Source organism: Pituophis catenifer, unplaced genomic scaffold, assembly GCF_029215685.1.
Source record: "Pituophis catenifer annectens isolate HBS135680 unplaced genomic scaffold, rPitCat1.0.hap2 SCAF_2, whole genome shotgun sequence".
Lineage (NCBI taxonomy): Eukaryota > Metazoa > Chordata > Lepidosauria > Squamata > Colubridae > Pituophis > Pituophis catenifer.
The window spans coordinates 172,196,808-172,209,782 of NW_027256882.1; the positions used below are offsets into that span (position 1 = coordinate 172,196,808).

The 12,975-nt window shown below is 42.1% G+C and overlaps 1 protein-coding gene across 1 annotated transcript; it reads left to right on the plus strand.

Annotated features, from left to right (window-relative positions):
* Window positions 1-397: 397 nt before the first annotated feature.
* On the plus strand, window positions 398-12,975 carry LOC139310836 (caM kinase-like vesicle-associated protein). Its single transcript, XM_070935067.1, is given in 12 exon segments — window positions 398-492; window positions 2,673-2,804; window positions 5,305-5,395; window positions 5,397-5,428; window positions 6,695-6,769; window positions 7,926-8,064; window positions 8,263-8,383; window positions 8,719-8,794; window positions 9,712-9,848; window positions 10,348-10,426; window positions 11,888-11,975; window positions 12,772-12,975. Coding segments are annotated over 12 exon segments (1,269 nt in total).

Consider the following 12,975-nt stretch of genomic DNA (forward strand, 5'->3'; position numbering starts at 1 on the left):
ATAACCTGACCCCCTCTCTCTACTGAAGGGCAATGCCTCCTATTAAGAGTTAGTTTGGAGTATATATGAAGCTTCCATGAGAGGATATAAATAGGGGATTTGGAGATAAAAGTTGGGAGGTATCCTGCAAAGAGAAAAATGAAGCTGTTGGTTCAGAACAAAACGTGCCAATCCTTCCGATTTGTGCTTGGAATCTAGCAATCAAGGCTGTACTAAAAGCTGCATGGCTAGCTATTGCTTGCTTGAATATCTCCTTTTAAAGCTGGCTGCTTGAGGTTCTACGGCAAAAGCCAATCTCCATCTTTGATTTACAACCTGTAGGGAACTCAGGATAAACAGGCTCAGAAAAGTTACACCGAGACTCATAGTCAGTCTTTATGTCTCCCTCATCCCCAGGATGCCGTTTGGCTGCATCGGACTGCGGGATGAAAAGAATTACAACAGCCTTTCTGACATCACCGACAAGTATGAGATTGGACAGCTGCTACGAGCGTAAGTAGGGACCCTGCCTGAAACTACTCTCAGCTTGCTGGAGTCCTGAAGTCCACCTTAGAAAGGAATGGATTTGCAACCAAGGTCCTAATAATTTGAGAGATGCATCATTAAGGAAGCCTCTTCCTTTCTTCTCCAGCTATTAGGAGATCCCCTGCAATAACACTACCATATCCAACACACTGTGGTATCTTCTCAAAGTCAGCCTATTATGAAATAGGCATGTGGATTTCAAATTGCAGAACAGGTACATTATTTTCTCTGCTGCTACCAGGTACATTCAAGGTTCTGGGTCTTGTATCACCTGGTTGTGGATCTATGACCTCCTTTCTATTGTTTAGATTAATTGCCCTTCTCTCTTTGCTTGTCTTGCTCTTTGTGCTGGGGTTCCTGAAATACTGTCTATGATGCTCAGTGGATACGGAAATTCGTCTCAGCCTGTACCTGGTCAGCCAATTTGCTACGAGCAGCAGGAGGAAGGAACAGCAACATAGGTCTTGTGAAATAGCTTATATCTGATTGCAGCTGCTGAGAAGGATGAGCAATAGCTAGTAGATGGCTTCCCATTCTGACTGCCAAACAGACAGTCTAGGCCATATGGTATTTATAATATAACACAACTCAATTTCAAACTTTTTCAACATAAAGATTACGACGCTCAATGAATAACAGAGGGATAGGATTTATGCATACAACAGTATTGCTATTATCAGATCACCAAAACTAATAACCATGTTAATAATAGAAGAGTTAAAAGGATTAGAAAACTATTCCAATGGAACAATTCCTCTATGTTCTCTATTGTGGCCCACACCCTCTGGAACAACATTAAGGGCCAGACAGCCCTTAAGATCTGGTTCGGTTTCCAGTTAATATGATTGTTATCAGCTGGTGGAGCCTCTGTGGTATTTGCGTATTGTTTGTATCGTTGACCATGTAGTAGTTCTAGTCCTGTGCTTGTTTAGATGGATTGTTATGTGACAGTTCTGGGTTCCTTTATGGCTATCAGTCAAGAACTACTTATAGCTAAAAATTACAACTGCAGTCCAATATTTTCCACATAAGGTATCTTACAGCTTTAAGAGCATTAGCAAGAATGCAATTACCCATTCTGTGGTAGGATTTCCGTGAGGTTACTCAACCTCTGTTAAACTGAGCCCAAAGAAGAGTGGAAATCTGAAGTTCTTACTCCAATCAGCAATTAGATAAACGCCAATGATAAGGCTGAAAGTCAGGAAGTCCACTTTTCTTTACAGGTGATTCTGTTTTATGTCCTTGCTGAAGAAATTTATTCAATGGGCTAAAAAAAAAACTGTTTATGCAAGGCTTCCCAAAATGTAAATCAAACTTGGAAATAAAATCAATCACTTCTATTTTACCGCAAATACACAAAGGAATTCTAGATGTTTCAGGTTTGCCATGGTGTCTTGCCTTTACTTATTAATTCTATTTATATTTTATCTCTATTCTCCACTCCAAGGAGGTAAAACACTGTGCAAACTCTTCTGTCTCTTTCACACACACATTATATTCCTACTGTCAAGTTTCCGAAAGATGCCCTAATTAATTCATGAGCCATGATCCAAACTTCAAAGGAAATATAGTCATTTATTAGGAGCAACATTCCGGCAATACTCGGATGCAGTTAGGACTGATCCCACATAGATTTACGTTCCCCTATGACCCTGTCTCTCCCCTCCTCTCTGGCCATGTCATAAATCACATTCTCCAATTAACCACTTTGGCTGGCTGTGAAACCTAACACCCTCCTTCTGATTGCGGTCAGAAAAAATGTATGGAATTCACTTCAGTTCTCCCTCCCTCCTGCTCATGGCAACTTGAAAGCTTTGCAAGTCGACACCTACAACATGAGGCAGGCAAAGCTGAAAAAATGGTGATCATATTGGGCTTTAAATAAAACCTCTCTAGTCTGTTTTGCTTTCTTTGATCCTAACCAGAGAGCATGTAAAATATCGTTTTGTCACTCTACTAATTCTGATAGCTAAAACAGTTTTAATTACTTGATGCTGGGATAAACAACAGGGATTGGACATCTCTTTCCATTTTGGCTCTATACCATGTAACGATATTTGGCTGGTAACTATAGAAAACAGAACATCAAGAACATCAAGCTAGCCATTAAAAAAACAACAGAGTTCTTTCTGATCGCTATTCCACAGGAAGGAATTCTGTGAGATCTGTGTGGCCCGCGAACGACAAACAGACAGGCTGTACATCTGCAAGAAATTTCTCAAGAAAGATGGACGCAAAGTGCGAAGAGCAGCCAAGAATGAAATCTTCATCCTAAAAATGTAGGTTCCTGGTGTGTATATGTGTGAACGCATGTGCAAGAACTGACGTTACCTTTCTGCATCCTTGTGTAGCAAAAGGAATTTCAGTAAGAGACGCCATCTGTATCATTCTAAATAAAGATACTCCCTTTTTTTGTAACAACTACCAAATGGATTAGATATGCCATATCTGGGCTGCATATATCCAAATGGCCACTAGATGGCTACGCTTTGTTATAATCTAGGGCAGGGCTGTTAAACTCCGGGCCCGTGGGTGGGATGTGTCACGTGCTGGCCACGCCCACACCCAGTTTAGTGAAGGGGGGGAAGTCCCAATACGTCATATGACACCGCCATGACAACGTGAGCCTGACACCCCTCATCTAGGGGTTGTCCAGATTTCTGCATCGTCAGATGCCTAAACTGAAGGGTGTCTATAATGAGTTAATGGATACTCTAGCTAAGTTGTAGCCTATATGTTCAGTTATGACAACAGATGTACGGGGAAGGAACTTGAGCACACTGGAGTAATGAGAAAGGGAACAGAGAGAGACCAAAATATTGGGGAAAATTAAAACAACAGACAGCAGCAAACATGCTGAGGTATTAAGGAGCCATCTGCTTCTTTGTTTTCCTGGCAGGCTTCTGTGCCCTTTAACAACTGTATCACTAGATAGGAAATTGTTCACTACAGCTTTCCCCCTCACTATTTTTTTAAGAGTGGAAAAAAATATTCTCTTATTGAGAACTGCGTCTATGGGGAAAACATGATCAACATACGATCAGATAAGAGCTGTGCAAGATAGCCAAACTTTAGATCAGGCAGGATTGGATGAGAATCCTCTGATCAGCTGACTATGGATAACTACAAAAGCATCCATTTCCAGCCTTACTTGGAAACATTGCCATGCTGATTCTTTCCCACTGGAAAGTGGGTCAGTGATGGCCAGTAGGGGGTGGCAGAATGGCTTCTCTTTTCAGATTATTTAGTGACATAGGACAAAGGACTACTGTGTACATTTACTCACTTACACCCCACATTTTGTCCACTGCACCAAACTGATGTAAATGTGGTTCCAAGGGAATCTTCTAGAGCGGGGGTCTGCAACCTTAAACACCCAAAGAGCCATTTGGACCAGTTTCCCACACAATCAAAGCTCACTATATATTTGCAGCAGTAGAGTAACAATGAAAGATACCAGTTTCCCAGTTATGTATATTTCCCTGCAACCAACAGATCCCTAGAAGCAGGGTTCTACCACACTACGCAGCACCCAAGGTGCAGACAGTGCAGAGAGATTTCAATCCAATGCACAATGGCAGGAACAGCATATACTGAACAGCACAACCAAGTACTTGGCATTGTATACAGGAACATCTGCAGTGTATATGGGCTAGACCAGGGGTGTCAAACTCAAGGACCGGAGGCCAGATCTGGCCCATGGGGTGCTTAGATCTGGCCTGCAGGGCCGCCCTGGAAACAGTGAAGGACCAGCCCACAGTGCCTCTGCCAGTGAAAAGAGCTCCGTTTTTGCTGGCAGAGGGTTGCAGGAGGCCGTTGCAGCCGAAAATGGAGCTTGGGAGCCCATTTTTGCTGGCAGCGCTCAGGCCACCACAGGCACCCCTGACACAAGTGACATCGAGCTGGCCACGCCCACCCTGGCCCCCCAAGGTCAAACAGAACCCTGATGCAGCCCTCAATGAAATCGAGTTTGACACCCCTTGGGCTGAACCCTCCCAAGCCCAGATAGGATATTCCACAGAAGATCATGGAAAATAACAGGACTAAGATCCTGTGTCATTTCCAGATTCAGACAGACAGGCAGGTACTGGCCAATCAACCCACACATCATTGTATAGGTAGTCTTTGACTTACAACAGTTCATTTAGTTCAAAGTTACAGTGGCATTGAAAAAAGTGACTTATGACCATTTTTCACACTTATGATTTTTGAAGCATCCCCACATTCATGTGATCAAAATTCAGACGCTTGGCAAATGACTCATACTTACGACCGTTGCTGTGCCCCAAAGTCATGAGATCACCTTTTGCAACCTTCTGACAAGCAAAATCAATGGGGAAGCCAGATTCACTTAACAACCGGGTTACTAACCACTTATCAATAGCAGTGATTCACTTAACAATTGTGGCGGAGAAGGTTGAAAAATGGAGCAAAACCAGGGGTGAAATCCAGCAGGTTCCGACAGGTTCTGGAGAATTCATAAGAGGAAATTTTGACTAGTTCGGAGAACTGGGAAATACCACCTCTGGCTGGCCCCCGAGTGGGGTGGGAATGGAGATTTTGCAATATCCTTCCCCCAGGAGTGGGGAGAGAATGGGAATTTTGCAGTATCCTTCCTCTGGAGTGGAGTGGGAATGGAGATTTTGTAGTATCCTTCCCCTGCCGTGCCCACCAAGCCACACCCACCAAGCCACACCACACCTACCAAGCCACGCCCACAGAACCGGTAGTAAAAAAATTTGGCAAAACCCACTTAATAATTGTCTCACTTAACAACAGAAATTTTGGCCTCAATTGTGATTGTAAGTCGAGGACTACCTGTGATAGACGAGGACCAGAAGAGAGCATTTGTGACAAACGTAGCACTGCCAAGTGACAGCAACTTCAAGGAGGACTCCCAAAGGTGCTTCCCACCCCCCAACTGGAATTGCTTGATTTTTTTCCTTTGAAAAAAGCTTGTCATCTTTTCATAGGAAAAAATTAAGAAAACCTAGTTGTCTTTTTTGGGGGGAGAGGGGGGACCACATTTGAGACAACCATGATCTGGATGATTGAGAATCTTCGTAGACATCAGGAAGGAGCATGAAAGCTGGAGGGCCTGAAGGAGGAACTAGAGAGGATGTGGAAAGCAAAGGCCAAAGCGGTGGCAGGAATACTCAGGGTTGTGACTCCTAAGCTGGAAGAGATGCTCCAATTGATCCCAAGAATAATATCAGTTCTTTCTGCCCGGAAGAGTGCTGTGCTAGAACAGTTAAGATACTCTGAAGGATTGTTAAGTTTTTCTTTTTTTTTTGTTCTTAAATAACGTCAACAGATTTAATACATTTTAATGATAGTCTCTTAACAATAGCAAGGTTATTCACTGCCAATTTATTTGGGAAATATTCCTGTTCCTGTTCTTTTTTTAATAGCACATAAACAACTAAGGCATAATTACAGCAAAACTCTCCATGTCATTCCATTCCATTCCTTAACAATGCTAATATTCTCCTCCAATTGCAAAATATTGGACAGTATGCAACAGCAAAAAAACAACATCCAATAAAATCACAAATCAGATGCCAAAGATAAATGTCCTCAGATGGGGAGAGTGTGTGTCTATGTTTAACTTGTTTTCAGAATGTTAAAAAGGTAATATTTCCAGTGGTAAAAAAAAAACAAAAAACAGGTCAATTTTTTTTGCTTTAAATTCATCTCCAGTGCTTTGAGTCCAGCAGCTGTTATGTAAGCAAGCAAAAAGTAAAGCAATGACAAGGAAGAACGAAGTTCACATCCTCAGAGAAAGAATTAAGACTCTCTTCTCTGTCCCCATCATTCATTGTAGCTAATGCTGCTTTTTCTTTAAAGAAAAAAATGCACTTTTTATTTCCTGACCTGCTGGTATCAGAAGAACTGTTTTAAGTTTCTTTACTGTTTAAAGGCCAGGCATGAATTATTGAGATAGCCCTAGGGCGGGTTGAGATTTCTGCTGACTTGGTCTCTGTAGAAATTAACTCTGGAGGGCAAACAACAGAGCCAGGCAGTAGGGAAACGGGCAAGGCAAGAAAGATCTCAGCAGGGGAGGAGATGGAGGATATCACAGGCCAGGTAAGTTGATGACAGGCAGAATAATTATGACTGGGCTAAAGGGAAGAGGGGAAACTGAGGTCTCTCTGCATTTTTCTTCCAGGGTCAATCACCCCAATATCTTACAACTGATTGACACATTTGAAACGAGGAAGGAATTCTACATTATCCAAGAACTGTAAGTTTGACTGGGAAGTGATGATAGATAGATAGATAGATAGATAGATAGATAGATAGATAGATAGATAGATAGATAGATAGATGATAGAGAGATAGATGATAACGAGATATGCAAAAAGAATACAGAACATTAAAATTGATGTATTGAAGATATGTTCTCCCCCCCCCCCCAGGCTGAAACGGCAGCTTTATTGTATTTATACCTTTCCAAGGAAATCAAAATAACATATGCAGCTTTCATATATCCTCATTTTTTTTATCACAATAATCCTATTAGATGGTTTAATCAAGAGAGACATTATTGGCCCAATGAAATCAGAGATTTGACTGCCGACTGCCTGCAGTTTGGCAGTTCGAATCTCACCAGGTTCAAGGTTGACTCAGCCATCCTTCCATCCTTCCGAGGTCGGTAAAATGAGGAGCCAGATTGTTGGGGGCAATAAGCTGACTCTCTAAACTGCTTAGAGAGGATTGTAAAGTGGTATATAAATTTAAGTGCTATTGCTATTGCTATCACCAAAGCATAGTTTTTAATGCAACAGGAAAGAATAATTCTACACATGAAGGGGAAATCATATAAATAATTGAACTTGAATTACATTTTAATGACATGAGAGGGAGTTTTAAATTTGCAGCTGCCCGATTCTTTGCCCTGGCTGCATCCACACATTTCTGGACTGCAGCCGTTCACATGTCAAAGAAGCCATCTTTGGGATGGAGAAGGTTGCCCCCAAACTAAAATCAAACTATACTTTAGCATGATGGATAAACTGGACCAATGAATTGTGGTTTGTAAACATGCTTTAAGGTTTATGTAAATGCAACCAATTTTTTTTTTATAGTAGATGATAGTTAAGCAAGCCTTGGCTTAGTGGATGAATAGACCAGACCAAGTGTGATTCACCCTGCCTTCAGATTGCTCCTGTTTAGCATTCTGAACAGAGACTTTGCAATTGTCAAGCTCTACCCTGGCATGGTGTGCACTGTGCCTTTGCCTATTACTGAAGCATACCATAGCTTTACTGCAAGAGTCCAGATGGCCAGTAGATGGTAGCAGAGGATGAGCCTTTCCTGTATCTTTTTGTGTGTCACTGAGTGGCCATCTGAGATCTACTCAATTCCACTTGTCAAGCTGGCTGTGGTATTCCCTACAGGGCTACTGGCGGCGATGTTTTTGACTGGATCCTAGACCAGGGCTACTACACAGAAAAGGATGCCAGCAATGTTGTGCGGCAAGTGCTGGAGGCATTAGCTTATTTACATAATCTGCACATTGTTCACCGCAATCTAAAGGTAAAGAAACAGCACGGAATGCTAAAACCAATTTTTTTTTAAGAGCAACTATCCCCCTCTAGTGGTATTATGTAGGATAGCTGTGCTTTTAGCATTGGAAGACATGGGCTGATATTTTCATGAAGGGGCGTGGGAGGGAGAGGGCTCCCAGGAAGGAGAGTGCAAGGAAGATTGCTAATTTGGAACTCTTTCTTTTAGCTGGAGAATCTTATGTACTACAACCAGAATAACCGCTCAAAAGTGGTTCTGCGGGATTTTTATCTCTCACGCTTTGAGAATGGTGCCATCACAGAACCATGTGGGACACCTGAATATTTAGGTATGTACTTGTCTTTGGACAGAGAAGAAATATCTCAGGCGTGGGATACTTTCTCTCTGCTACATTGCAATAACTGGGCTGAAAACTAGAAGCTCCACACAGTTGCAACCTGTCCTGAAAAAAGAACCGCACAGGCAAAAATCCAACAAGTAGAGTTGTTCTCTCCATAAAGACAGAAAAGCTCAGCTCTTAAATTTCTGCTGGTTTTTGTGCATTGACAAAATTCTCCTGGGAAATGTGAAAATAGCAAACCTAGCATCTACCTCTTGCTGCGCGGGATATATCTTGCTCACATTTTCTATAGTTGTCTTTGATCCATTTGTCTGCCCTCCCAGCTCCTGAAGTGGTTGCTCGGCAACGCTATGGACGTCCTGTTGACTGCTGGGCTGTTGGAGTTATCATGTTTATTCTGTGAGTTCCATGTGAGAGGGAGGGAGGGAGAGATAGAGAGGGAGAGGGAGAGGGGGAGGGAGGGGGAGAGAAAATGTATGCACTTGCATGACAAAACGTACAGAAAAAGGACAGGTCCATCCCTCTGCAGTTGCTTTGCTACAACTATCAGATCTAGGCTAACAGTTGCTAAATAGAAGTGATATGGAAAACATGAATTCTTTGCTGCCATCTAATGGTTACCAGGATTTCTGTAGCCTAGATATGCTATGCTAGGTCAGAGGTCTTTAAACTTGGCAGCTTTAAGACTTGTGGACTTCAACTCCCAAAATGCTGTGCTGGCTGGATTCTGGGAGTTGAAGTCCACAAGTCTTAAAGCTGCCAAGTTTGGGGACCACTGTGCTAGGTGGACACAATAACCCTCCTAATTGAGCACAATTTGAAGCACATCAATCCAAGGAGTGAGGTGAGAGCCAGCATGTATCCTTTGGAGGGATTGGGAGAAGGATTTCCTTCATACCCCACCCCCACTCCTGATATTCATTTTAGAAGGATTAGGGGAAATTTCAGTATTTAAATTCCAGAACATAGCCACACAGAAATCTCTGACTTTTTTTTTTTTTTTTTTGCACTGTAATAGGATATCAACAGTTGTGTTTCAGGCTTCATTCTTGTCTGCAATAGGATTCTTAATTAGCCAGACTGTGTCTTCTGCCAAATCTAGTTTAGACCTGAATTAACATTAAGAGACTGGAGACCTTTGATTTACTGCCAAACTCGGGTGTGAAGCCTAAGTGTCATGTTGGGACAAGTTAATATAAGTTGAAAAAAATCGCAAGAAGTTGACCAGCATATTTGACTATATAAGCATAAAAGCTACATAAGAAAACAACTTTGTTGTTTTCGTGACTTCTTCTTCCCTCCCTTACCAAAAACAGATTGTCTGGGAACCCCCCCTTCTATGATGACACGGATGACGAAAATAGCGACAGTCACAACCGCCGAATCTTCCGCAAAATTCTGGCTGGGGAGTATGATTTTGACTCTCCATATTGGGATGATATCTCTGTCACTGGTAAGCACCACCCAGTCTCGTTAGCTTCTCTCCCATAGACATGGAATTGCTCTTATGTACCACACCAGGCCAGGAGGAAGTGGGACACCCTTGAAGACAATCCTTCTTTGCAGGTTGGAGATGCTGTTATGAAAAGGAAAATGTGTGCCGATTTTAAGAAAGCAAAAGCACAATGAGGGAGATTGCAACTCTGCCTATTCTTTGTTATTCTAGTTTCCGGTCTGAAAACAGAATATTCAAAACGGCAATTCTCCATGCGTTAATCTTTTCTACTTTCTTACTATGGTTCCTCTTCATTTCCTGTAATGTGGATCCAAAATCTAATCCTAAAAGTGATCACATGGATAACCATTTGTCTGAAGTGGTGTAGGGTTTCCTGCCTGGGCAGGGGGTTGGACTAGAAGACCTCCAAGGTCCCTTCCAACTCTGTTATTCTATTCTATCTGACTCTCCTAAACATTGCCTAATTCCCTATCTTTTCTTTTCTATTTTCTTGCAGCTAAAAAGTTGGTGTCGAGACTAATGGAGGTAGATCAGGACCAACGAATCACAGCCCAAGAAGCCTTGGGACATATCTGGTGAGTGGAACTCTTTCAAACAGGAGCAAATGCATCCCGTGCCCAGATTTATTTATTTATTTATTTATTTATTTATTTATTTATTTATTTATTTATTTATTTATTTATTTATTTATTTATTTGTTCGATTTATATGCCGCCCTTCTCCAGAGACTCAGGGCGGCTTACAGTGTATTAAGCAATAGCCTTCATACTTTTTGTATATACCTGCTTAGTAGGGCTTTCGGCCCCCCCTAAGCGGTGTTCTTTTTTTATACAAAGTCAGCTTATTGCCCCCACAAACCGGGTCCTCATTTTACCTACCTCGAAAGGATGGAAGGCTGAGTCAACCTTGAGCCTGGTGAGATTTGAACTTGCAGTAATTGCAGGCAGCTGGCAACTAAGTGCTACTTTAACAGCACTTGGTCCACTGTGCCACCAGATGTACATATGCCTGACCTAAAATGGCTTACGTGTTACACTGTAGCATCACCTACCTAGTTATGTCTCCCACGTAATGGTATCAATACTAACAGGACAAGAATAAATATTTTTAAAGATACGGCCATTTTACTTCCTAACTCATTCCCTCTATTCTTCTCCCACCCATCCCCCCAATATTTAGAATCTGCAAGTTTCTATCTCCCAAAATAGTACTGCAATGAAAAGACTAAATTCAAATATGTGGTTTGCCATGAAGTCATTGAATGATTGCAATGCGCTCTACATGGGGCTACCCTTGAAAAGAGTTCAGAGACTACAGTTGGTCCAGAATGCAGCCGCGCGAGCTATCGTGGGTGCACCTAGATACACCCACATTACACCAATTCTCCACGAGCTGCACTGGCTCCCTATTGATCTCCGGTCACAATTCAAGGTGTTGGTTATTACCTTTAAAGCCCTACATGGCTCAGGGCCAGGTTATCTTCGAGACCGCCTTCTACCACATAGCTCCCAGAGAGCGGTAAGATCCCACAGAGTTGATCTCCTCCGGGTCCCATCAGCTAAACAATGCCAGCTGGCGGGCCCACGGGGGAGGACCTTCTCTGTGGCTGCCCCAGCTCTCTGGAACCAGTTACCTCCTGAGGTCCGGACCACCCCCACCCTATTGGCCTTCCGAAAAGCGGTGAAGACCTGGCTTTTCTGGCAGGCCTGGGGCCGTTGATCTCGCTGTTGCAATCTTGTGAGATCCGGCCATGAATGGTGTGAATGGGTTTTAATATTTTATTTTTTAAATGTTTTTATAATGGTTTTTTAAATGCATTGTAAGCCGCCCTGAGTCTCTGGAGAAAGACGGCATATAAATTGAACTAATAATAATAATAATAATAATGATTTGCGCCTAGTAATTATATCTGCATTACTCTGTTTTGCAGAATTATTGCAATGATAATAAGAAATGGGTGGAGCACAAGCACTGCCCTGAATAACTTGGAGGAGGAACATGTGAAATAAAACTATGTTTTCTACTTTTGTTCCCAGGATATCTGGAAACATTGCTTCCGAAAAGAACCTCAAAGAAGGGGTCTGTGCACAGATTGAGAAAAATTTTGCCAAGGCCAAATGGAGGGTGAGTCATTGGAAGAGATCAATTCTTTATACTGTACATTGGTTTACAAAAAACACTGATAAATTGGAACAAATCCAGAGAAGAACTTGAAACTTCAAGGGAGTAGATACAAGTTAGATATGAGGAATACCTTCTACACAGTAACAGCTGTCAATCAGTGGAAGAGGTTGCCCTATGGAGGGGTTTCTTTCCCTTTACTGGAGGTTTTTAAACAGAGGCTGGATAGTAATCTAATAGAGATAGTGAAGGGAATACTATAGTTTGCAGGTTGGATTTGATCACTTTCCAACTCTATGATCTATTCTATAACAAAGGGAAAATGTGGCAAGTAATCAGAAAATAAGATATTTTAAAAAATAGGTAGGGAGAAAGTGTCTTCAGTGGTGATAGGGCAGAAGGATAAATTTCTCCAGATGGTTCTCTTGAGGAAGAATTTTGATCTTTCAAACAGCTTGGCCTCAAATCATGCAAGGCTTATAGGACATGTAAATACAATCATGTTTTTCATTCTTCTCTCCTATGAATCTTTAGAATCCAGTGTTTTAAGGAAACCATTGACGCAAATATATTGCTACTGTTGTAAGGCTACAAAAAGAGGAGAAAAAGAAACCATGTTCCTGCTTCTCAACATTTTACTTCTTTAATTACAGCAGTTGCAAGCTGCAGAAGCCTTAAATCTGTACCGGTTCTTCATTCAAGAGCCAGTATCATTTAGCACTTGGATGAAGGACCAAAAAGGGTAGCAGTTCAGATGCTCATTTCATGCCATTTCTTGATGTTGCTTTTCTTATTGCAGAAAGCCATCCGAGTCACTACATTCATGCAACGTCTCCGGGCCACAGATGTCAGTGGCCGCCTCCCTGTTACTCCTCGTACCTCTATGAGCGTGGCTCACGAGGTCACCATTGAAGCTCCCAGACTGGCTGAACATTTGGAGACTCCATGTTCACTAGAGGAGCAAGAGAGCAAGACAGAAGTAGCTGTTGAGCAGAGAGAATAA